This window comes from Phoenix dactylifera, chromosome 9 (assembly GCF_051530095.1).
Source record: "Phoenix dactylifera cultivar Ajwa chromosome 9, Ajwa_hap1_PhDact_Kaust_v1.1, whole genome shotgun sequence".
NCBI classification, from domain to species: domain Eukaryota; kingdom Viridiplantae; phylum Streptophyta; class Magnoliopsida; order Arecales; family Arecaceae; genus Phoenix; species Phoenix dactylifera.
Genome location: NC_143198.1, coordinates 6,037,112 through 6,062,163, shown reverse-complemented (window position 1 = coordinate 6,062,163; position 25,052 = coordinate 6,037,112). Strand labels below are relative to the sequence as shown.

General features: G+C 34.6%; 1 protein-coding gene across 1 annotated transcript; it reads left to right on the top strand.

The window, feature by feature from the left end:
• The first annotated feature begins 959 nt into the window (after positions 1-959).
• Positions 960-25,052, top strand: LOC103705425 (thiosulfate/3-mercaptopyruvate sulfurtransferase 2-like). Its single transcript, XM_008789132.5, has 12 exons — positions 960-1,216; positions 1,735-1,923; positions 4,164-4,223; positions 9,028-9,090; positions 11,271-11,395; positions 14,108-14,270; positions 15,252-15,311; positions 18,473-18,531; positions 21,861-21,942; positions 23,698-23,761; positions 24,620-24,687; positions 24,777-25,052. Exons 1-12 carry the CDS (start codon positions 1,112-1,114, stop codon positions 24,870-24,872), a joined length of 1,134 nt encoding a protein of 377 aa, XP_008787354.1. The 5' UTR covers positions 960-1,111; the 3' UTR covers positions 24,873-25,052.

Genomic DNA, 25,052 nt, shown 5'->3' with positions numbered 1-25,052 from the left:
GATCTCTAGCAATTTGAATTCTAATACTATATTAACTGACAAATGGATCCCGAAAATTTAAAAGTAGGTCAACAATGTACACCACTTTTAATAAATTACGGTGATTATTGGTAATAATTTAAACCTCTTTCACTTGCAAGTTATAGTGGCTATATTAAGTTAGCTAACCAATTGATGACTTGGTATCATATTTCATACTAATTTTCTTTCTAGAACCAGTAGCATTTATCTTAGACATATATTCCCAGTACTATTTAATCATGGACTTTTGGATAGGATCGCGGACTTGGTGTTCATATGGTGCGGTGAACTCAAACATTTTCTTTTTCAATACATAGAAGGTAAATGAGATGCACGTAAAATTGGAACTAAGGATCCTACGTGCATAGGTAGCCATGCTGTTGTCGGCATTTAATGTAGGGGTGGCAATACATAACCTATATAACTCGTTTAACTTGATTCAATCCACTGAAGGTTGCATTAGGTTACTTGGTTAAAAAATGGTTAGGCTAGGATTTGAATTTTTGACCCACTTAATAAATAGATTGGTTTCGGATTGATAGATTTTTGACTTGTTCTATATCCGACTTAATCCATAACGGGTTCAACCCGACTCGATTGCCACCCGTAATTTACTTAGCTTTATAAGTTTGTGCTACATTAACAATATGATGGCCTAAGCTTGACCTATTAAAGTTCTAATACTAGGCTTGAAAGCTCGAGATTGATCCTCTTTGATTTTATGGGCTGCATCCACATTTATTGTGCGTGATAGTACGAGTCGCTGTTGTACCAAAGAAAAAAAAAAAAAAAAAAAAAAAACTTACCCAGCCGTCGGTGGGCCACTCGGGCCCATTAAGGACTAGGCTAGAGAAGATTTAATTTAATATAAGCAAGAGTCCAGGTTAAAAAGGTTAATACGTATTTGGAACAAAGGGCTATAAATAAAGCATATATCAACCAAGTGGGGTTTTCGGAAGACTTTCTCTCGCACGTCCCTCCAAACGAAAAACCCATCGCTGCTATTCGATCCCGGCGGCAATGGCCGAAGCTTTCTGTCTCTACTAAATCCAAACCTCAAACCACTCTTCCCTTATTCTTCTCTCCAACGATGGGGTCGACCCTCTTGCCGAGAGCCTTCGCCGGGCTTCGATCGATCCGTTCTGCGGCTTTCGTTACCCAGGATTCAAGACGGATCTACAATTCGTTTACCAAGGAAGGATTGCTTCTTTTGCTTCACTTAATGCGAAAAATCCGATCTTTTTCATATCTTTTTTGTGGGGTTTCCGGATTTAATTGATTTTTGGCGGTATCTGATCTCGTTTCTTGATATTGGGTTCTCTACCTTCTAATAAATGCATGATAGTGTTTAGATTTTTGGGCGTTCTTACGATAGATCAGTGATATTTCTTGGAACTTTGATGATTTTGGATTTAAATTCTTTTGTTCCACTTCTGTGGCTAGTTTTCTATTATTGGATACCCTTAATTCGTATATTGGTAATTTACGTGCATCTGTTGTAAGACAAATGCTACAAATGCTATAGTGCCGTTTCTGATTGCAAATTGTTTTCTTTTGGATTTTTGGCTTTTGTAATTTTTTTAATGAGGGTTTAGATGGAGAGATGAGTTTTAGTAATCATGTGATCCTCTTCAGGAAAAGTTTTGGCTTTCTTGCTATCTTTCTAGCTGACAGATTTTGCTTTTCGATTTTTTTTATTTAAATATTCTGCAGAGGAGAGCATCTTATGGTGGTACAAATTTGCCTTCTTTTGCTGCCCCAAATTTTGGATTTATTCGCTGTGATGCAACTACTTCACCAAGTGCAAGAATCATCACATCCGCAATTCATTCTAAAGCTCATAATGAACCTGTTGTTTCTGCTGAATGGCTTCATGCTAATCTTAGAGAGCCTGATGTTAAGGTGCGTTGTACTTTCCACTGGTTTGTTTATAAGTTAGAAGCTCTCTTGATGCTAAGTAATCACCAATGAGTTCTTATTAAATCTATTTTTGAAGGTACGCCGTCTTCCTAGGGTGGAGATTGTTTCACTGCATTTTTATTGTATATTAATCTTTGAATTTGTAATATGTAGTGTTGTAATTTTTTAAACTTTACGTGATCTGTGAATGATTGAATGAAGCTTTGATCATATTACATGATCATCACACTGTTTTAAAGAGATAAAGGAATTAAGAATGGTGGAATGGATTTCATATACCCCAAAAATTATTAGGGGGATTCAAATTTCGGGTAGCTTATCCTTGTGATGCCCATCTAATAGTATCAACAGCCTTTGTTCTTAAAGAGAGAAGGTATGACAATGCTTGGATTTATTCGAGAGATGGCATTGTGCCATGATGCGAGACATGGTCTTAATCAAATCTTGAGTTGTGACTATTGTAGTTGATCAAATGGATACAAAGATAGCAATAGTATTAAACTTTACTTAAACAAACCAAATGGTCATGGAGAGCACGACTAAAGTTTTAACAAAACTGCAAATTTTAGACAAAATTTCGTACAACTTTTAGATTAAATCTATTGTATAAAATAGTATACCTTCAAGATCACAATCAAACGAAGCTATGCTACGGAGAGGTAGAGGGGCTTGCATGAAATGTTTTTGACACCCATGTTGAAAGAAATGTGATTGGAGCACTTCTCCACAGGACTCTAGTTTTCATGTGGGATATTCTTCTGGTAAACAGTGGACAAAAGATGCTGGGGATGACAATACAATGGGATCACAATCCATTAGAAACTGATCCTGCCGAGTTCAATGCAAACAGACCCTTAGTGACACAATTTTTTGTTACTACTATATATAGATAATCACTGTTCAGCCAGTTGCCTATAAATATTTAATGTTCAAAATGTAGTTTTTTTCTGTTAATTAACTGACATGGATGAGTTTGAAGTTTGGAAAATTTCTAGTTACTATTTGATCTTCTAATTAATGGTTTAAATAATCAATTAATCATTATTATGTGAGAAGCATTTTCTATACTGCTGGCATCTTTTGGATAGTTCATAAGTTACCCAAAACAATGTGATGTTTTCTTAACTTTAATTTTATCCTTGCCGTTAATTCATGTTTTGCATAATCCTTTACGCATCTCGCTTAATGCTTTTAGAAGCTTTTAAACTTTTTGGAATTCCTTCTAAAGCATCCTTTATTATTTGTTTTCTGAATTTACTTGGTTTCTGACTATCATGAAGGGATTACAATTTGGTGCAGATACATCATAGGCTAGTAAACATATTATTGGTTCGGTTTCCTAGAAAAGCTTTGACAAAAACTTTGATTATTCGAGATTGTACTCATTTTTATTGTGACTGTTTCTTGGAAGTCTTTATCTTAACCCATTGTAGTCCATCTAATAAGACATGCGTTAACCCCCCTCCAACCATTTTAGAGCACTAATGACCACTCAATGAATTCATATTCCTTTTATTTTATGTCACTGGAATCAGACAAGTGTTAGTTGCAGCAACAATCATCTTCAGTAGTTCTGTTCTCTATTGGGATTGTTGCATTGGTGTACCTGTTAAAGAGGGTACATGTGCAAATGTTAATTACTGGCAGAAAGAACAATCTCTCTCTTTCTGGATATAATAATCTAATCAGAAAAGGAGATTGCATATCCTATTATTCTGTCATTCTAACTCTACTATGAGATGTACTTTTTTGTTGTTCACTTGCTTTTTTTTGCAAGACATATCTCGGTTATTAATATTCTGACAAACCATGAAATCATTGGACTGTCCTCTAGGATTCTTTTTTTTTTTTTGGTTTCTGTATGTATTTAAGCACTTTAAAGGGTGAATTTGTTTGCATGCACTTACATATCAATTTCAGATAGATAAATGCAATGCATTGCCTAGGCAATATTTCTAAAACAGTGAGAGTTCAAATTATTGGTAAAGTATTATATGCATTTGTCCTTTTGAACTATCATATATTATGTCATGGAAGTATTGAAAGTTTGCTGGTTCCTGTGGTTCTAATGTGGCCAATTGTGTAGCTAGTTGTACTTTGGCTCATTATTTTCACTGACCTTTCGTAGTTGACTTTAGAGTTCATGTTGACATAAATACTATTTTTTTTTATTCTTTTTCCTCTGTGATCCTCACATCTTTTTTACTGTTTCCTTTTGCCAGGTTGTAGATGCTTCATGGTACATGCCAGATGAGCAAAGAAATCCATTCCAAGAATATCAGGTCTTTTTGCAGTATGTTATTTGTATATCTTCAGATGATTTTTAGTGGTCTATGAAGTTTTGTTGCATATTCTATAAAGTAAAGCTTGTTAAATAAGATTTTAACCCTTGGTAGATGACATGATGCATGTTGGTAACGTTTATGGTCATCATTTGCATGATAAGCAAATTCTAAGATATATATATATATATATATATATATATATATATATATATATATATATATATATATATATTCCCAGATATACATCCCATATGACTTCCAAATTAAGTATAACTGTTTATTTGGATAGCTTTTTATATTCACGGCTAAGCATGACCGAGTATTGAAAAATCAACTAAAAATTGTTTTCAGATACAACTTGCTTTAATTATTGTTAATAGGTCTAACAAGCTTGAGATGTAGTGATTGATGCAGAACAAAAGAACGTTACTAGTTCAGTTAAAGGTTTGGTTCAAGGATATGAAGGTGATTGTTAGCACCTGAAGTTGGTTAAGTGAAGTCTAGTCTTTGCTAATTGAAACCCAACCAAATGCTAATTCTGGATCCATTGGGGTCAAATATTAGTTTGAATCATGGAAATCATAGATCCCAATCACATATTAATTTAGGTTCAAGATGAAGCAATATGATATCCAGCAGACAACTTCATTAAATTTCATGAATGCTGAAACCTGCAGTCCTAGATGATTGAATTTAGCTCTTGTTTCAGTTATTTAGGCTTTCATTTTCAATTATACTGCTCTTGTTATTTGAACAGTGTATATTGGATGATCTAATCTTTAGTTTGGGGGAGCTTAGATCAGACGGAGGATGCAGCAACTTAAGTAATAAAATGCCATGCCATCAAATCAATAAGATCTGGTCCCTCTAGGGATGCTGGCTAAAGGGAAAATGGAAGAGAGAGAAAGGAATAAATGCCTCTTCTTACTTGGGCACTTGTGTACCCCTTTTGCCTACCTCATCTCTTTCCCGCAAACCATAGAGGCTGCCAATTTATTATGTAGATATGATGGTTTAATTTTGTCTGATTAGGGTCTAGTTATGTTGATCGTTTGTTAAGATGTAATGACATGATGTTCTGACAAGAAGATATTTGGAGATATTTGGTGTACATTCTTCTCCTCTTGGAGGCTCTTTGATGCTCTCTTCTCTTTTCTACTTCCATCTTCCTCTTCTCATTACTACCTTGAAAACGTTCTCTTTCTGGTGAAGTTTTCCTATGATCAATTCTCCAGATTATACCAGGTTCAACTTTTTATTTAGGGAAAAAACCCTTGAAAGCAGTCCTTACATCTCCTGAGATTGCATTAGTTGGTATTAGCGCTATTGATCCTATAATGGAAACTCTTTCATCAACTCCTAATCAAGATGATGAAAATCTATGAATGCGAGAACTGGCTCCAGGGCACTACATTAATTTGAAAGTGTGAAACAGTAGCATGGCTACCTAGAGATGCAGGTATTAGAAATGTTGCAAAATTTTTGATGAGATTTAAATCCATTCTCAAATCCATCATCAATATTAGATGATGCAAATGAAATCTACAATCTTCTTGTCTTTTTCTTTTCTTTTCTTTCTTTTTTTTTTGGAGAAATGCTCTGGGGATACCACCCCCAGGTTTCAGACCCTTGACCTATCTTAAGTGGAGAAGGCTGCCAACTAATTGAGCTAAGGTTGGTTAGCTTCCATCTTCATGACATGACAGATAATTATCCATACAAGTCACCTAAAACACATAGACTGGCACATCCAGATGGTGGGATAAATGTTGCGGAATAAACACATTTTAAATTTTGCTAACCCATATTGGCTCAACATCAATGTTTAAACGGTCTAAGCTCGAGTCCAGTTCATGTTTGGCAATGAGCTAGATTCCAGCTTATACCTATATCGAGCTCGTTCATGTTTATTGGGCCAAGTTCATGTTCAATGGCCCGATATTAAGATTGATCTAAGACTCAGTTCAAGCTATGTTTGAGACATTAAATTTGGTTTGAGTCTTGATAGGCTTGGACTTGTGTCCATAGCTAACATTCACCAACTCTAATAGTCCTAATAGGTTTAGCTTTTGAAAGTTCGACTTGATTGCATGGTGGCATCCTAAGATGGAGAAGACTAGATGGACTTAAGTTATGAAATAGATGACATTTAGGGAAAGGATATGCTTGGCTACTCCTATCCTTTTCCTCCATGTTGTCATATAAGCCATTTTGACATCTTTTAATTTAAATTGATATCTTCTTAGGCGGGCATATCCTTTCCCTGGACATCATCTCTTTTATAATTTAAGTCCATCTTGTCTTCTTATCTTGTGATGCTATCATGAAATCTTGTGAAATTTTCAGAAGGTAAACCTGTAAGGACGCTTGGCGAATGTTAGCTATTCAACCAAGTGCAAGTCTATCAAAACTCAAACCATGTTTGATGTCTCAAAAAATGACTCCAACTTAATGTTGAACCAGTCTTGATATTAGGCCATTGAACATGAAGTGGGTCTAATAAACATGACCTAACTTGATGCAAGTACAAATGGGACTCGAGCTTATTGCCGAACAATTATGAATTAGACTCAGGCTCAAACTATTTAAACATTGATGTTAAGCCAATACGAGTTAGCCAATTTCAAAATTAACTTTTATTTTGCAATGATAAGCAACCTGTTAACCTCGGACAACCATTTCTTGGTTTCCTGTTTGGAAGTCAATGTTGTGCTTTTCGCCATGGATTCATAAAACACTGGAACGGGATAGTACCATCAGTATCTTGACATTTTTACTTGGAATTGACACCGGTGATGGTATCGAGACATTGAAACCATCTGTCTCGGTACACATCGGCTGTACCAATCTGGACCAATGCATTCCAACGGTACCATGCCGGTCATATTGGCTGTTATTAATGGTTTTTCATTCTTTTTAATGCTATTAGTTTCGGTACATAAAGTTGGTATTTCGAACTAGTACCGACTGGTATCATACTGTTCTATTGGAAAAACAGTTTGGAGTTCGGTATTGGTATTTAAAATCCTGTTTTTTCACAGAATTATCAGTAGTAACTAAAAGATTTCATTCCTTTTGGAAAAAGTAAGAGTCTTTTTGCATGCTGTTTCTGAAGCCTGAGGACAGCAAGAAGTGTGTCAAGCAATATGAAGGTGAGCCACAGAGCAACTTCCAAGCCCAACTGAATTCAGTATTGCATGCAAGGGGCAGTTAGGCAGTTTTTCAGGCATTGTGGAGACTCTCCACTATTGGAAGTCCATTGGCTTGCATGCAACAAATCTTTGGGAGGCTGAAAGTGGCTTGAAGTTTAAAATGGCAGAATTCCACAGTAGCATGGGCTTGGAAGGATTTCTTGATTGGATCATTAGTTGCAGCCATTTTGTCGGCTGCTCAACTAAGTGAGAGGAGAAATCTGACAAGTTCTCAGGAGCTAAATTGAGGGGTGGTGCACATAGTTGATGCAGTCAAACAAAAGAATCCTATAGTATGACTCTTTTATGGGCTGATGCATGATAAAAAATGCAGTTTATTGTTCTCACAGCTTGACAACATGCTATTAAACTAACCATTTAAGTAATATCTACAGTCCTATTGTCCATACCGTTCTATGACAGAACCATGTTGAGTCTTTGAGGTCTTTCTATGTAGCAAGGCACTAAACGACTTTCCTGTTTATTAGTTCAGCTCTCAAATAAGTCAATAATAATAATGGGATTTCTGCTCTATCCAAGAATTTTTCTTATATCTTGTTCATATGCTGAATAAAGGCATCAATCAAATGTTCATCATCTCCAGTTGATAGATTCATTTCTTTAATCATTTTAAAGGTACCAGCTAGATTAAAGCTCATATTTGAATGGTGAAGTTCATAACCAAATGCCAAATTTGCTTATCACTCACCTAAATAATCCATCATTGTAGCTTTTACCTACCTTCAACCCATTTAGGTGATGTCAAGTGATTCTAGGCTTGCCAATTTGATGGAGTGTCATCAGATTACTGCAATTTATTTTATCTTGTTCACTAAAGAGACATGGACATGATATGAGAAAATTTAAATAGCAAAGATTGTTTTATAGTAGGAATGACTAGAGATAAAGACGGGACTAACCAAATATGTGAAGTGTTAAAATGAATAACAGTATCTGATGGTGGAAGGCATTTAACAATCTATTACTTTTTCTGGTCCACAATACGATGGTGGCCGTGTGGAACTTAGATAATGCGCTGGTCCTAGCCTGTATTGTTATTATATCTCAGCTTGCTCATTATATACAGTAGGAAGGAGGCTTAGAGTTCAAGCACACAAACCATCACTCAACACTTTATTGGATGGTTGTTTAACAAACCTTACTTGGTCTTAAATAAACATCTGAGCACAGCACTATTCACTACATGAGCATGTGGGAGCCCTAACTTGAGGCACTGTGAGGATTTAAGTTGTACGCATTTCATTCAATTTAGAATTATTTTCCATGATCAGCTTTCTGTGTAGAAGAATACATTTTGAGCCAAGGTCCGCCGTACCGGTACCGGTCGGCGTACTGGTGGCAGCCCGGACCGGTACATATCGGTCCCGTACCAGTCCGAATCGGTCCGTACCGGTTTGAACCGGTTCCGTACCGGTTCTCCAACAATAAACTACCGATACCGGATTCCACGCTGATCCGGTACCGGTCCCAGGCCGGACCGGTACGGACTGGTACGATAGACCATGTTTTGAGCAAATTCCTTTATCAAATTTGTTTCTTTTCTTGCTTGTTTTGTAGTAATAATGCTCTCTTTTTTTCTTGTAATTCAGGTGGCTCACATTCCTGGTGCCTTATTCTTTGATGTTGATGGAATATCAGATCGAACGTCTAAGGTGGGATGAACTTACTTGTCTTGTTTTTATCCTTAATATCTTGGAACGCAATTGATATGCGATATTATAGTTTGATCAAACAAGGAGCATCAAGTTTTGGGAGTTTTTCTCTTAACAATTGTTTACAATTTATTGACAGTTACCTTGATATTCTAAATCTTTTCTCTTATTGAATTTGCATCTTGCAGAATTTGCTCTTATTTTCTTCAACTTCCTTGTTTATATAGATGCACCAAGCTCTTGTTACATCATCTATAGAATTTTCAGTAACTAATGCAAACTTGAAACTAGAAAAAGATAAAATGACGCACTACTAACTAAATCTAGTAATTCTTTTTTGAGTTCTTTTTAATTTATCTTTCTGTGTTAAGGTCTAGTAACATGAATGGAATCACGAGCAAGAAGCCTGAAGTCATTTATCTGCAGTAGGCTAAATTTGAAGAGCATCTTCAAAGTTCAAATCTGTTGACAACCTTCTCCCTTAGATCCTCCTTCTTCAAGGACACTTAAGTTGGGCCTACTCTGTTGTTTTTACCTTGCATTGTGCAGGCTGTCATCTCAGATGTACCTTATTTTAGCCTCTATTAGGGCGATGAAGTAGGATTGAACAAATAATATATTAAAAATACATAATACATATTTTAACCATGAAAGAAGTTCTAGATGTTTTACTTTGCAGTCTTATCAAATCCCAGTAACTCGCTCCTATGCTTTTAATGAGGTACTGATTTCCATTTTTAGCATCCTTGGTTCTAACATAGGTCCACCTAACTCCCTTGTCTTTGCTGTACTCATCTTATGCTTATGTTCCCTTGCCATTGCCCAACATTTTGATTAAATACAGTCTAGCTGTCTCATATCCATCTCAAAATATTTTCCTCAATCATGTAATGCTTAAGAGGTTCATCTACATGAACTATCTCTCTATGTATTTCTATAAAGCCAAGGTGATAAAGAACAATGTTTGGACTTTGGAGAATCTCACATACTTCATTTCAAATCAAATGCCCAATTCCGCTCATTTTAACTATAATGGTCAAGGACTCATCATATAATATGTTTCTTACACATAATGATGTAAATGTAAAGCATCTATGCTTAAGGCCCTGCTTCATAAATCTGATCTAGGTGGACACCTTATTTAGCTTCATTTGTTAACATTATATCCTCTAGAATAACTTGCAGAATGGGCAATCTAAATATCAAAAATATTTGTTTATAATCCTGCTGATGATTTGAAATGTATGCTATAAATAATTTAAAGAGAAACATGTGGTTTATTTTTTTTAAAAAAATAGAGACCTTGAACATTGGCACTATTTGGAAATAAAGGACAGCTATATCCTATTTCCAGTGTTTATTTAGCGCTATATCACACCAGTGTAGAGCCCTCAAACATCCTACCTTGTTATCTTTATCAGGCTATAAGAATTTAAATTTATTGCATATGAACAATGAATCAACCATATTATTTATTAATGTACTCATTTTTAATACAAGATCCAAGCAATCATGTTGATTGTGCCAGTTAAACTGTTGGGATAATTCATGGGTCTCTTAGTTACATGTTTCTTCTAAGCCGGATTTTTTCTCCTCATTCTAGATATTGACTTTGCCATCATCATTCATAGCTCGTTTTGTTTTATGGGTTTTTGTCTTGAGTTAAACATATTACTTCCTGCTGGCATCAAGATCTATAATTGTTCCCAGCAACATTTGAATGAGACAAAAAGTTCTGCATGCCACAGTATATATTTCTTTGTTGGTCCCCAATTTGCTCAACCTCATTATTGAACAGTTTAATTTTAAGGATCTACAGTTTGATTAATGAGAGGGTACAGTAATTGGTTGCTGGGGACAATCCATCATACTATAAAAGATGGGTGCAAAAATCATAATTAGCAGGAGCAAATAAGAAGGTTACATGTGAATAAGATTCATGTAGTGAGTTCTCAAGAAAAAAAGATTCATGTAGTGGAGCCTCTAGTATCATGTCAAACACTTGCAATGTATATTATAATCATGCCAAAGATGGAATCATGCTTATCTATTTTTGGTATGTTTTGCTAGAATTGTTTTTCAGTGAATATTCATTAGTTTGATTTATCATTTATATCTTCCTTTTCTTGAATTTTGACTTTTGAACATGACCAACAATTAATGCAAGCAATTTGAATCAGTTGCCGCACATGTTGCCGTCAGAAGAAGCTTTTGCTGCTGCTGTTTCTGCTCTTGGAATCTATAACAAAGATGGGGTAATTGTTTATGACGGAAAGGGTATATTCAGTGCAGCTCGTGTATGGTGGTAAGCTATTTGCTTGATGTAGTAATTACTATGTCTTTATTTTAGTTAAGGAACTTTGTTTATATCTGATAACTTGATGATGCCAATGCTGCTAAAAAATCCATCATTGATGTATTTCAGAAATTTTATCTAGAGTACAGCTTTATAATATCTGCATAAACTTGAGAAAGTCCTTAAAGCAAACTTAGGACAATCTTTTTACACCTAATATATGAAGAAATATAGGAAATTGGTTTAATACTAAAGTTTTTCCTTCTCAGCTTCTTGGTGCTTTCAGACATTCTATCTAATTACCAATACTCTCAGTCTTTCCATTAGGATAATTTAATTGATACACTACTCGTAGGATAGCCATATCGCTAGGTTTTGTGATGATGAGAAAAAAAACATTTGAATATGCCTAACTTTGAAAGAATGTTGAGAAAATGTTCGGAGTTTAGAACAATGAAGAAAAGAATATGTGCAAAAGCATATGCGAAATTTATGACCAAATTGGGGACTCAGTCACTCAGTAATATGCAGCGAAGAGCCAAAAAACACCCACAATTTTTCACTATTTACTAGAAACTAACAAAGCTGTCTCTTACTAACAATAAAAGAGGATGAGGCTAATGGCTAACTTTAGTTGATGAAGATTTCTTGAACATGATAATGACTGCATTTTTTGCCTATTTTTAACTTAACATTTTAACGTGGATATAATACCTTCATTAGGAAAATAAAAAAATAAAATAAATATTTGGATTCATGTCGATCTATTAATATATCAATGTATCTGTGTTATGCATTGTTGTCAAAACTGGTGCCTAGTGCCTATATGGTCCACGTAAGCACTTAGAGGGGCTAGACCATGTAGACATTAGTTCATTAAAATATACATTGATAGTTACGTTCTTTTTTTAAAAAAAATTCTACATTCTTGTTTTATATTATGTTCACTCTTGTGAGACAAATAAACTGATTTAAAAAAAATTGAGAATGAAGCTAATATAGTTGTGTTATTGTTTTCCTTATATTATCTACCTCCCCACTCAACCCTAGAGATGCCTCTCTCCCCGTAAGCTAGCAGGAGCAATCCTCCATAGCTGGCTGCCCATCCATCCAACAATGCACCTATAGCCCTCATAGTTTTGCTATCATTTTCCTTATTTCATCTATCTCCCCACTCAACCCTAGAGATGCCTCCCTCCCCATTAAGCTAGAAGGAGCAACCATCCACAGCTGGCTGCCCATCCATCCAACTGTGCACCTACCTTCCAACAGCTGTTCGACTATCAGTGACCCTTCGATAGCCTATAGGAAACCATCCAACTGTCCAAAGGCCCAATGATCTTTTTGTTTTTTTTGTTTTTTCCTAAGGCATCCACTTCTTGCTTTTCATCTCCTTTTTCTTCCTCTTTTTCTTCTCTCAGCATTTGAAATCCTTTTTTATTTTTTCCTTCTTCTTCTACATCCTCTCCTTTCTTGTCATTTAACAAATCCTTCCATTTTTTTTCCTTCCTATCCGTCTTCCTTGTTTCTTGTCCTTTTCATTTTCTTTCCATTCTTTTGTCTTTTTCTAATTTTTTATTCTAAGTTCTCTGTTTGTTCGCAATATTTTTATTCTCTCTATTGCAATCTTTGTTGAGAATATTGACTTTCAGTTAAGCTTATGACTTATGATTTTTTTTTTTGGACTTGTAAACTTTGTTATAAGGGCAACATGGGAATAAATTTTGATAGAAGGAATCTTTTCTGCATATTCCCTCTTATTTTTTATTTATATCTACTTTACACGTAGCCCGACTGAGAAGTCCTTGTTCAATTGGCAAGGACATTGCTTCCGAAAATGATGATGTAAAGGGAAATGCAAGTGAATAGGATTGCAAATGAGCACTGCTATGATCAACTGCCAAGGGAATTACATGAGTTTCCTATAATTCTGGTAAGACTTTGATGGCTTCAGTACATTATGCGACACCATCATCATCATGGGTAATGACCTGTGCTTATAGTAGAATGGGGAGAGATATATCTCCAGTGCAGAAAAGGACTATATGACCATGATTCTTTGGAAGATTGTTGGGGTCTGATTATCAATTTGTTGCTATAATAAAACTCTGATGACCCTTCATTGTTCTGTGTTCAATAGTAGAAGAGAATGCCAGTAAGCTGATTTTTAAAATGCTTTTCTGATTCAATAGTCTCACATTACAAAATGGAGTCCTATAAAGCTTGATGTACAGGTAGTTGGACGCCGAATCGGATTAAGGGCTTGATTCTAGAGATAGATATTACTAGTTATGATGATGTAATTATCAAGGGGTATTTTTAAGGTTGATCTTAGTGACATGCATTATTTTACAGCTGTCGACAGGTTGTTTTGTTGCTTCACAAATTCGGCAAACTTCTTAGAATGTCTCACCAATGTTGTACAATACTATTTAGATAGACAACGGACATATTCTGAATAATCCTGTGGAGACGTTTGGAGCTTCTCCAAAATTGATTTGATCATTTGTTACTCGGGTTCTAGGTGTGAGACGCTCATTTTGTATGGACATTGTAATCTTTTGTCTCATCTTTCTTAACCGTGCTTCTCCTCCCTCTCTATCAAAAAAAACCCTCTGATTGCTTTGTCTCTCACATGGACACAATTTTAATGCATTATTTCAATTTATTGGAAGTAGGCTTTTTCCCCTAACAAGTTCATTTCTTATGATTGCCAAATAGGATGTTCCGAGTCTTTGGACATGATAAGGTTTGGGTGTTGGATGGTGGCTTACCAGAGTGGCGTGCTTCTGGATTTGACGTTGAATCTAGTGCATCTGGAGATGCCATATTGAAAGCAAGTGCAGCTAGGGAAGCAGTTGAAAAGGTTTATCATGGACAGCTGGTATGTGTACTTCTCTATAATATATTAATGGAGTATTATGATGAAATTAATTTTGTTGGTGTGGATCACTTTATTTGGTTCCAAATGCAATTATGTATTGTAATGATAGGTTTGCATTATTGAACATGCACCAATAAAAAGGGTGGCCCAATGCATGAGTCTCCCGCCATTGCGGGTGTAAGGAGGGTCTAATTTTTGGAGCCTTACCTTCAGGTGCGAAGAGATTGTTTCGATGTTTCAAACTTATGACCTCCAGGTCACAATGTAGCAATCTTACCATTGTGCCAATGCTCACCCTCTATCGAACATGCACCTATCTTTTCCCTAAAATTGCGACCTTTTGTATGCTATTACATGAGGACTTGTGGGTTTGGCATTCACATTCCTTTGCTCCTTGACTTCTGACATGACCAATTATATACTAGAATGATCGTTGATTAATTAACCTATCTTTTCTAGTTTGTATTTAACTGGAAAAACTTCCTACACATTTCCCTTTGTTTAAAGGATGGAGACACGTGGAAAGTGGCTTGCGGAGGTGAGGTGATAGACATCTGTTTACTATATGTTTTATCTTTTACACTTCGTATATGAAATTACTTAACTAACAGAGTTTTGTCAGCTTCTCAAGTCATCTGTGTGTGGATGAATAATGGATTGGACAGAGAATGTGCAAACTTGATTAAATTAGAAACAGAAGCAATGGAAATTTAACTTTCTTAACCTTTTAAAAATGTCAATTTGGTATTTAGTAAGCTATTGGACTATTGCTAATTGTCAATGCAGGTGTACTTATTCAAACAGTTCAATATTTGGAACTACCACTGACCCATAGCTATGGTTAGATATCACGACATTCATTGCCACCATAAGCTTCTGACTTGCTGAAATAATTGATATCAGCTCTCTGTATATATCTGGGTCATTTTCTTACAGAACCAGTAGAATATATATCTGCTCAGGAAGTACTCTTTTTTGCAGGTTGGCCCTGCTACATTTGAAGCAAAGTTCCAGCCTCATCTTGTGTGGATGCTTGAACAGGTTAGGATAGTGTATATTGCTTACCTGCTTCTGAAGTAGATATCATTAGTGGCTCATCTCTTTGTTGACGATAGGTGCTTGCTATAAGTGAAAGTATTCAATTAATGAAAAGGTGAAATTAATTTCTTTGAAACTGATACAGATAATAAAATAACTTATATTTGGGTAGAGATATTACACTTTGGCTTTGGGTTTCTATAGATAGATCTACTTAATTCTCTCTCGATATGACATTCTTCCTGAATTTGCTAGTGGACAATTTTATCAGGTTGCATTTTGAAGTGATGCAACTTCGATAAATTTCTTCTTCTCAAAATATTAACTTACAATGAAGAGCCTTGGTCCATCTATATACGATTTACTTCACCGATCAAATTGTGGTTAAATAAAATATTAGAATTTTCTACAGCCATCCTTCAATTTAACGTGAACCCTCTTTGTCTATGAATTGGTGCAGAGATACCTTGTTAAGGCAACTTGAGCCAAAAGTAGGGTACATTATTAAGTTTTCAGCATCTGAAATAATAAGCAACTTTTTATTCCCCTAGATTTGGAAAGAGTCTAGAGAAAGAAAGAAGACAAGAGTTGGTAATATGGGATTTGCATTATTCTTTTCTAGATTATCTCAATGCTGATGTCTGTAGTGATGAGGCACCAGTTAAAGTTTATTTTATTTCTCAGTATCTAATAATTTTGAGCTGTGAGTATTTGCAGAAATGCAATATGATATGGATTTTTGTGCCACTTTTGTGCCATATGTTTGCGTGGTGAAGACATAAGTTGTCACTTATTCATAGGTGGCGGGATATGTTCGATCTATTTCTTTTTCCTTTTCCCTCTGACATTGTTGGGCATGCAATGCCTTATTGTATAGCTTTGCAATGATTCTTGTCAAAACTTGTTTCTGGGGTGTTGATGTGGAACTTATGGAGGAGAAGGTGCATAGTTTTCTTTGAGATAAGGACAAGCTGGTGGCTATTTAATTGAGAAGATCAAAAGGAAATTATCTTGCAATTGGCATCATTCTTCTGTTTTTTAAGTAAAGAACATTCTCAATATTTTGTGAAGCTAAACTGAGCACTTCTTACTTTTTTGCTTCAGCTGTACTTTTGAGCTGAATTATGGTTAGTTTGAGAATAATTCATTTATGCTCATTGTGGCACCATCTCTTTGTATTATCTAGATATGAATGATTTTCCATGAAATGGATCTGAGGGCATCCAGTGGACTATTAGGTGTGAGGCTTTCAGTAACGTTATGGCAGAATTTAGACATAAGCATACAAAGAAGTGGCAGCATGGGTCTTCAGGGATGAATTAGTCATGCTAAAGAGGTTGGCATGAGATAAGCTGTTTATATTTCTACTTGACCATTTTGATGCTTTGTTATTATCATCAATCCTTATTCCTTACTGAGTTGCTTCCAAATACTCTGACTAAAAAATGACAAGGGTCGAAAATTGTTAGAGCTAGATTGGTTGTGTGCCTATCTGCCTAGTTACCAATCTCTTTTTTGTCATACTAAAATGTATATCAGTTTTCTTGAACAAAGCAAGGTTAGAAATAGATAATCTTCATTTCTTTTTCATTCTCTCTGAAAAAGAAATTATCCAGCTCTAGGTTCCGTAGAGTTTAAGCATCAAAATTGTGTGATGCGGTAGGTTTACTTACGAAGGCTAATTTAGGAATTTCCTTTTATTGTATTAAGTTATTTTTTTATTGGGTTAAACTAAGAGACCGATAGTGTTCAAGTTGTTTCCTAGGACTTCAGGCATGCATTATGTGAATGCTGAACTTAAGTATGATCAAGCTGTACTTTTTGTTTTATCTCTTCTTTATCTAGTGTCGTTATTTCCTTTCGCCCTTTTTAAGCCTCTTTTTCTTTGATGAAGATCAGCTTAGATTGTAATATATTTATTGCCATTATTTGGGTTTTACCATTTTGCCCATTTGACCACGGCATTGGTTTAAGGAACTGCTTGTTTACCTGCAGCGAATATATTTGTTTGGTTGCTTGCAATTCAATTGCTACTTGCAATTTTCATTGCATAAAAAGCCTCCAAGTTGCATCATGTATTGGTTAAAAACGCCTTGGTACCAATGGCATCTTAAGTTGCAAATCCTATCCCGTCCATCTTGCATCCTCGCACCCTCTTAACAGCCTAGATTAGATTACATTTCCATATTATATAATATTAATATACTAAATATCAGTTATTTATTTTAATAATATCTGCTATAAAATATAAATTATAATTATAGTAATGCATATCATTTATAATATAAATAATTTATAACAGTATGTTATTGTAATAGTTAATATAATAATCGTTTAACAATATAACTATTATTGTTAGGATTAGAGTATACTAATAATGCTATTATTATATCACCATGACTCATATTATATTCTATATATAATATTATCATAGTAATCATAATTATATTATAGTAACTATGCTATAATAATTGTTAATTATTATCATATGAGTTATAAAATATATGTGTGTTCTTATCATCATAATATATCTAATCATTATATCAAATAATTTGTATCATAATAATATTATGTAATTATCATAATAACTCATGCTACAAACATATCTATTATTCTAATAATAGTATAACTATCATTGTTTCAACTAATTTTCGATTAATGCAATTACTATAATAATTATTAGGATAATATTGTAATAATCATATAATAATATCATTACTTTATGATAATTGTACTTATTTATATTATAGAGATTCATATTATTATTATTATAATATAATAGTATAACTTATATATAACAAATATTATATATAACTATAATATAATGAAATAATATTTATTAATGTTATAAGAGGTTTCTAATTTTCTGCATGAAATGTTTGCGGTACTCTGATTTGATTGCTTGTATTACTACATATGTGTGTGCGCCCGGGGTATATCAGTTTTGTTGCTAATAGATATTTGTGAGGCACTGATGCTTTGACTGCTTGAATTTTGAATTCCAAATTTATACATGACTATGAAAAGAGAACTATATGAGGTTTTATTTATTTATTTATTTAGTTTTGATGAATTCTGGGTTCATGGTAATTGGTTTTGTAACTTAATTTTTCTCATGGTCTTTTTTTTTTAAATGAATAAATCAAATGACTTGTCTGTTTCAGATTAAACAAAACATTGATGCTCAAACACATCAACATATAGATGCTCGATCAAAGCCTAGGTAAGTGAATGATATCATATCTATTGTTCTATATTTTATGCTCCTCCATAGTTGAAAGATATAAACTTTTTTCATATATGCATCTAAGTTGTTCTGTATGGTTATAGTTGATCTCGCTCAAGTTTTTCCACTTCATTAAAAATATATGAAGTATAAATTAATGGCAAAATATTCTCTATACCTATGGTTATATATTGATACCAATTATAATCTTATTCTTCCATGATATATATATGTAATTTTATAAAGAATATGAAGTCTGTAATGTATATACTAACTACTCATAACTTTTCTTGATTGAAATGCTTTACTTATCCAAAAGAAAGAATGAAAAATAAAACCATAGTTCTTTTCATCCTAGAAGCAAATAAAGACATATAATTAATTGAATTTGTCTTTTCCATCTGAATGTACATAAATCCTCTTTGCAAAAGCAAACTTGATATTGGCTAGATCAAATGATTTTAGCAATTAGTTCATGTCTGCTTTTCGAATAATGAAAGGACCTCTGACCTCATTGAAGCTACGCAAGTAGTGATTTTTAAATAAGTTGTGGAGATAAGATGTGGCAAGGTGGCATAGATACATCCTCGGACCAAGAAAGTTAAGTTGTCTATAACACAAGTTAGGGAGAACTGGGTCCCTATGAGTGCTTGACCTCTGTTATTGTCATCTCTTGATGTATCTTCTTTTATCCATCGAATTGAAGGTGTCATCCATAACCTTCAAAACTAGATCCTCTTAGTGCAATCTTTAAAGGTTAACATTGAAACATAGAACCATGAATCAAAGCAAATTAGAAGCTGACAGTACAGGACAGTGATGGAAACAATTGAGGTGATATAGTTGTTGGCGCACCAAAGAGCATCATGATAAGGAGAGGGGCTCAAATTTGTATGGAATGATTATGGAAAAGAAGAAAGGAAAATCCAAGAAAATTTTTAAAGGTATAAAAGAAACTGAAAATTTTTAAAGGCATAAAATTTTTAAGCACAAGAATTATATCCTTCAAATGAAGAAATCAAGGATTCATGAAGCGGACCCAAATAAGTTAGGTAAGACTTGTTGGTCATGCTTATGGTAAGTTGATGTTACTAGTAACTGTAAACATGAAGAACAGTCTCTCGTATGTTTATGCTTGGCTTTATGGATTCTCTTTCTTCAAGGGTTCTTATTGAAGGTCAAGCGTTCAACTCCTCTAGAGTTTGGGGTGCCACTTACCACCTTCTCACTACTTTTTGGAAACCTTTTTGCTGAAACTTTCCTTTTATATACTGTCCTAGCAAATGATGTTTAAGTTTGCGTGTCTCTTAGTTCCTTCTCGGCCATACTTGAGCAATCATCATTCTACAAAAATTATTCATATTCATAACTGTCTCCTTAAGAAAGTATGTTCAGTTTATTTGACACAGTGTCACCTGAGTTTTGAAAGAGGAACGTTCGTATGTATATGCAAAGCAGTGGTATAGAATGATAGATTCTATGAAAGTCCGTATCCAATTCAGAGGTTGGAAGGACTCTTTGTACCTAAAAATAAGAACAAGCCAAAACAGCACCATATTTTTTTTATCAGTTTGTGTGCTTCTAGGGTGCCGTGTTGGCAATTACATAATATATGCATACTTGATGGATAAAATCTGGTATACCCTACAAACGGGGGGAGCCTTCCACCAACAAAGATATGCTTAGGACATAAGATAGAGCCATCATTTTTTCCAAGTTGAATAAAACTCATGAAGTAGCTAGACTGAATTAAGTAATGTATGAAGGTAATTAAAAATTATTTCACTATGCATATGAGATAAAGCTTTGGCCTTGTCAGATATAAGACCGTTAGTCTCTACATGTAATCAACTCAAAATTCTTTGCAACACCAAGAAATTGTTAAATATTGGTTGCAATACCCTAATCTTCATGTGGAATCAGCTCAGAATTGTTGTAATACTAAAAAAATTGGAGAGAATTCATTATTTTGCTGGAGATAAATATAGTAAATCAGAAAAATATATAAAAATTACTAGAGATAAATGCAGCAAATTCATATTATCCTGGACATATAAATGCAGCAAGCCAGCAATGGATTAAAAATTCTATTATTCAAGAAAGTAAATGGAACAACATGAAAAAAATGAATGTAGCAATATTGAAAAATGCACCACAACAAGGAAAACATGTGTAGAAAACCCACTCCAGGGAAAAAAGAACTTAAGGAGGATTTAACCCTACCCATCATCTGATACACATGGGTGAGAAATTCCGACATCCAAATAGAAAGACGGTCTCTAGTCATGCTAGAGATGAATAAAGGGAAAAAGCACAAATGATCAACAAATGAAGAAGGAAAAATAGGGGGTTAAAACACCGACATATTGACACTGGATGCTTCTGCTATTCCACAAGTGTGTTGCTGCTAGTGTTCTGCTCCTCATGTCTTGTTATTAGTGCTTCTCCATAACCTCCATTTCCCTCCCACCTTGACTCTGTCTCTCTTTTCTCTTCTCTCAATTAGGGCATAAGAGAATAGGACACGGGAGAGATGGATGCCAACTGCTAACTTAGCATAGAGATTTCTTCTTCTCTCATTTTCAGCAGAATGAAGCAACCTAGAAAACCATCGTCTTCTTCTTATTCATTGAATCTCATTATCACTTGTTCCAGGAGAGTTATTACACGTTGCATTTTTCTTTACATTTGATATTTGGAGGGCATGTGACACTTGAACACTAACTGGGAGCCTATTTGCTTTGCAAAATTGATTGCCATCAATGTGTAACACCCCTTGGATTTGCTTTCACTTTAATATCAATTTTAACATCGAGGTTCGAAGAACATGCATTGATGGGTTGTAAATTTGATTTATCAATATATTCTATGAACTTTTTTTCATTTTTTTTCTAATTAAAAAATGATGATGATTGGTTTTGTTAACATATGAGTGAAGAAAGCCTTATGCATGTCTTCCAGTTATGTGGAGCAGCTGTGGGTAGCTAGCAGAAGAAATTTCATAGATTAGGCACAAGTCGTTTAAGAGGAAAGCAAGATGCTTTAGTCTCAACGAGGAAATAGCAATCTGTATCATTTTCAGTTGTCAATGTTGCATCTTTAGGTCTTGATGTATCTGCCGATGTTTTTAAACTTTGGCATAAAAGACAAAAAAAGAAACTTGAATTTGACCCAAAATACCATGCATGTCTCTTCATGCCAGGCAATGTTTTGGTCTTCACACATTTCAGTTCTTGTACTGGTGGTGCATTCTTTTATTTCCATTTTTCATGTCCTGCATATTTCAAACCTTGTTGGTTTTATAAAGATGCCTGGTTGTATCTCAGGTTTGATGGCATAGCTCTGGAGCCACGGAAGGGAATTAGAAGTGGTCATGTGCCTGGCAGCAAATGCATTCCTTTTGGTCAGGTAGGAAACTGCATCGATTTCCTAAGTAACTATTTACATGCCCATCTTTGGAAGGAACCGATTCTTGTTTCATGCATCTGGACATGACCTCTTGGGGAGTGTCAGAAATTGCTTTGACAATTATCCTTTAAAGTTTGAATAATTAAAGCAAATAAGAAAAGACCTGTGGGGGATGATTCTGATAGGTAAGGGTGTCGGTTGTGAGACATCTGATTATTGTGGGCCTCATGCAGATAGCAAATAGATGGACTGCTTTGATTTACTCATGAAAACTTTCTAAATGTTAGCTACATATGCGTAAGGTTTGGGATGCTCGTGATGCATGTGCTTGGAACAGCTGCAACATAGAGATATGTCAATAAATGGTTTGATTAAGCTAACTATTCACATACCAATTTTAAGTTTCAAGTTGAACACATGAAAGTAGTGTATTTTGTGCTGATGCCTGTAATTAATGTGGATGGAACCTAAATTTAAATTAAATCAACAACTTTGTAAACTTAACCTGCTTTGTCCTGCACATGTAAATATACATCTTGATTCATTCCTGTTGGGGCCTACACAAATTTCATTGTGCGTTTGACAGGTATTACAATTTCCTATTTAACCTTGTGAAGAAATTCTGTTATTGCTGATCATGAATGACAGAAGATATTAAGAGTTGTGTGAGTAGAACCTATATTAGTACTGGTATACCACCCTCTTGAGGCTCTACTCTTGTTGGCAACATGGCATAGTTAAAAGGGATATTTAATTATATATAATGGTGAGATTGTTTAGCTAGTAGATGCTAAAGATTCTTTTATAATGGAAACTATGCACAAGTCAATTGAAAATTATGGGATTTGACAGAGAGAGAGAGAGAAATTAGTTTTGAATATAAGTGAAACATGCCATTGTTGTTAAAACCTTATGATTTATGATCGAGATCTGATGATCCGGTTCAAGATAGCCCTAAGATCTGTATCCCATCCTTGGACCAGGATCAATTTGGCATCACAACATGTAGATCCATATGATGGACTATACATTCTTTGGATCATAATATCCAATTTGATTATGTTATTTACATATTAAATTATGTATAGGTCCACTTTATATAATTTCTGTGGTTTTTTAATTACTTATCATTGATAAATTTCAAATAATAAAACTGGCAAGTCTGTTATTGGAGTTCATAAAGTCAAAACGTCTTATTGTTTGTATGCTTTTTATTCTCCATTCATCCATTTTATAGTTCAGGCATATCTCAAGCTTTACATCTTTTATATTTAGGAATTTCTGAAAGAAATCAGAAAAACTCTTACAATCTATGCTCCGATCCGATTAAGAAGAAAGATGATCTCTACAATGTTTAGAGATAGATTCTAATAAATAAAAATTTGGACACTCAATTGGTAAAGTGACATGCAGCCTAATGTAGTAGAGGCTCAAAGAATGAAGAATTACTAGGCCTGAATCTTGAATAATTTTTCTTTTTTGTGAGAAAAAGGAGCGTATCTCTCTCTTCTCTCTGAGAAGCTGTGTTTTAGTTAGTGATATGTGGAGATATTTAGACACTCGTTGCTGCTCTCCCCTAGCGATTAAGAACTTGTTGTGTCTAAATGAACTTGGATTACCTCCATGGTGGCCACGACAGCTAATTGGGGCATTTTGGACTATAATCCATAAAATGAGGTCTTCTCCTGGCTTTCTACTATTTGCAAATTCAATAGCTTCCAGTTCATAATCATGCTTTCTTTTACCTTATTGCAGATGCTGGATAATTCGCAGATGCTCTTGCCTGCAGGTGAACTTACTAAAAGATTTGAGCAAGCAGGTTAGAGCTAATCTCTTCATATCTAAACATAATTTTCTATAGATGGTTATCCAAGTCTATGCCTTTTTACATATTGACTTAACGAAAAAAAGCATCTTGCATGACATGATATATGTGCACCAGACACATTTTCCACATGAGAAAATATTTTTTGTGATTGTACTGTCATTAAAAATCTGGAGATTACTCATTCTGTGCAGGCTGCAGCTACATAAATTTTTTAGATCCATCTAATTTTAAATACTAATGGACTGTGGAAAGGACTCACAATTAGTTTGTTAAAGTCTTGATTGCAGATCTATTGAATTTCCTCTCTTTTAAGTTAGACAGCATGATGGTTCGATCTATCCTGGGTAAAGTCTCCTGGTGATTGCACCAGAGACATGAGATGGACCCTTCTATTTACAGCACTAGAAACTTCTCTGCCAAAGCTAGTTATGTAGTTATCTTTTTAATCACTATAGTTTCAACCTATCTTATCACAACTGTATTAATTGAACAAAATTAGAAATATCACTTAACCGTCCTCCTTTTTGTCATTCTCACTCGAAATATCAAGGCAGAGTTATTAACTACATTATACCAAGATGTTCTTCATAGCCTTTATTAAATTTGTGAATGGCAACCAATAAATGAGTGACCCACTAACTCTACTCAGATAAGCGCCTGTAATTTGATGGCCTGAAACTTTTTGGACATTCTATTCAAGCATAAGTGTGTGCATCTTTTGCTCATAAATATTGTCTAGTGCATCTCTTAACCAATGGCAATATTTGTACTTAAAGAAATTCCATATCCTTGGGTAATACGGTACTTTTTTTTTTTAACAATTGCTACCAAAACCCAACCTTGTTGTAGGTATCTCTTTAGATCGCCCCGTGGTCACTTCTTGTGGTACTGGTGTAACTGCTTGCATACTTGCCTTGGTAAGATTTTTTTTCTTTTTAATTTTCACGGTAGTCTTAGTTTTGGTGCTTTCTACAAGGAATGAAATAACTCGTTCATTTTATTTCAGGGTCTTTATCGGATGGGAAAGACTGATGTTCCAATCTATGATGGATCTTGGACTGAATGGGGATCCCAATCTGACACGCCCGTTACCACTGCTTGAATAGTTTGTTGTGCCTCATGTTTTTCTTCTCATTTTTTGTAGTTCAAACCAAGAGAACATGAGCAAGATGGATATACTTGCGCCGAACAGAGGCTTCTTATGTCACATTGTACATGATTTATTTTAGACAAAGTGATTTATTCAAAGCCATCGAATCAAAAATTAGATTTCGGAAGGTAA

Excerpts from the sequence above, each read along its gene's own strand:
- LOC103705425 (XM_008789132.5), top strand. The coding sequence starts at position 1,112 with ATGGGGTCGACCCTCTTGCCGAGAGCCTTCGCCGGGCTTCGATCGATC. Across the intron at positions 14,271-15,251 it reads AGGTTTATCATGGACAGCTG|GTTGGCCCTGCTACATTTGA; the intron begins GTATGTGTACTT and ends TCTTTTTTGCAG. Across the intron at positions 23,762-24,619 it reads TAAAAGATTTGAGCAAGCAG|GTATCTCTTTAGATCGCCCC; the intron begins GTTAGAGCTAAT and ends ACCTTGTTGTAG.